Genomic DNA, 1245 nt, shown 5'->3' with positions numbered 1-1245 from the left:
CTCAGCCTCCTGAGTAGCTGGGATTACAGGCACGTACCACCATGCCCAGCTAATGTTTTGTATTTTTAGTAGAGACGGGGTTTCACCATGTTGACCAGGATGGTCTCGATCTCTTGACTTCGTGATCCACCCGCCTCAGCCTCCCAAAGTGCTGGGATTACAGGCGTGAGCCACCGCGCCCAGCCCACTCTTCTCACTTTCTATGTGTTTGCGCCTATTCTGTGCCAGGCGCTGTGACCTCTTGCCCTCCTCCCGACAATCCTCCAAGGGTCAAATCACCATCATCCCATGTCACATCAGGAAACTGAAATACAGGGAGGGTAACTCACCCAAGGTCACACAGGCAGCGAGCGGAGGCCTCAAACCCCGTCTGTCTGACCCCGTGGTCTGTGCCCCCCCCACCAGCTGGGCCACCTAGGAGGGCCCCACGTCCGAACTGCGTGCTGAGCATGGGTGGGAGCGTCCGGTACCTGGATGAGGCACTGCAGGGGCCGGCCTGCGTAGCGAATGCTTCTCTTCCAGTCCTTACTGCTGGCTCTTCCTGCCATGGCCTCAAACTCAGTGGGACTGTACCAGTTCTCCCCCTGCTTGATGCACCGCCCCCGGCCGCCTGCAGGGAGGGGCAGCAGTCACAACGGCAGCAGGGGGAATGTCGCCCCCTGTCACCTCCCTCCTGGCGCCTCCTCCGCTGCTCCACCAGCACCAGCGCTCCGGCGGCCCACGCAATCTCACTCACTCAACAGCCACGTCTGAGCCACCACGGGTCTCCCTTTGTGGCCTGTACCTCTGACCCCCTGTGATCTCTCCACCCACTGTCTGCAGTCTCTGCAAGCTCAACCCGTCCCACACCGAGCACCTCTGGTACCTACTTCCGGAGCCTCTGTACCTACAAGTCCCAAGCTGACCTGGCAACTGGAGGAACACGTCCCAGGCCTGCCTCCCTCCCTCCCGCTTCCTCTCCCGCCTGTCTCCCATCCTATGGGTCATGATGGCTTCTCAGTTCACCCCCAAATGGTTCCTGGGACCATCCCTGCCCTGCACCTCTCCAAGGCCTCGGCTCCAGTTCACAGGAAATGGGTGTCACTTGCACCTACTGTCTTTGTAACTAGTACTATGTGCCAGGATTTTCGTCTTTCTCAGCCTCCAATTTATCCTAGGGGGATTACGAACGGGAACACAGCTTTGAGGTCTGAAGCTGCAGTCCTCACCCGAGCGCGGCCCGCCCCTGCACGGAGTCCTCCCTCA

The 1245-nt window shown here is 59.8% G+C and overlaps 1 protein-coding gene across 2 annotated transcripts in view; it reads right to left on the bottom strand.

Annotated features, from left to right (window-relative positions):
• Positions 1-1245, bottom strand: part of DEAF1 (DEAF1 transcription factor) — a 51263-nt gene that overhangs the window by 38099 nt on the left and 11919 nt on the right. For both annotated transcript variants that reach the window (XM_017507855.2, XM_037731140.1), the window contains one exon: positions 471-610. In XM_017507855.2, the coding sequence (XP_017363344.1) occupies positions 471-610 (140 nt within the window). The remainder of the gene's footprint in view (positions 1-470; positions 611-1245) is intronic.

The sequence above is a fragment of the Cebus imitator genome, unplaced genomic scaffold, assembly GCF_001604975.1.
Source record: "Cebus imitator isolate Cc_AM_T3 unplaced genomic scaffold, Cebus_imitator-1.0 Scaffold384, whole genome shotgun sequence".
In the NCBI taxonomy this organism is placed as follows: Eukaryota; Metazoa; Chordata; class Mammalia; order Primates; family Cebidae; genus Cebus; species Cebus imitator.
The sequence above is the reverse complement of the archived record's forward strand: the minus strand, read 5'-3'. Positions and strand labels throughout refer to the sequence as shown.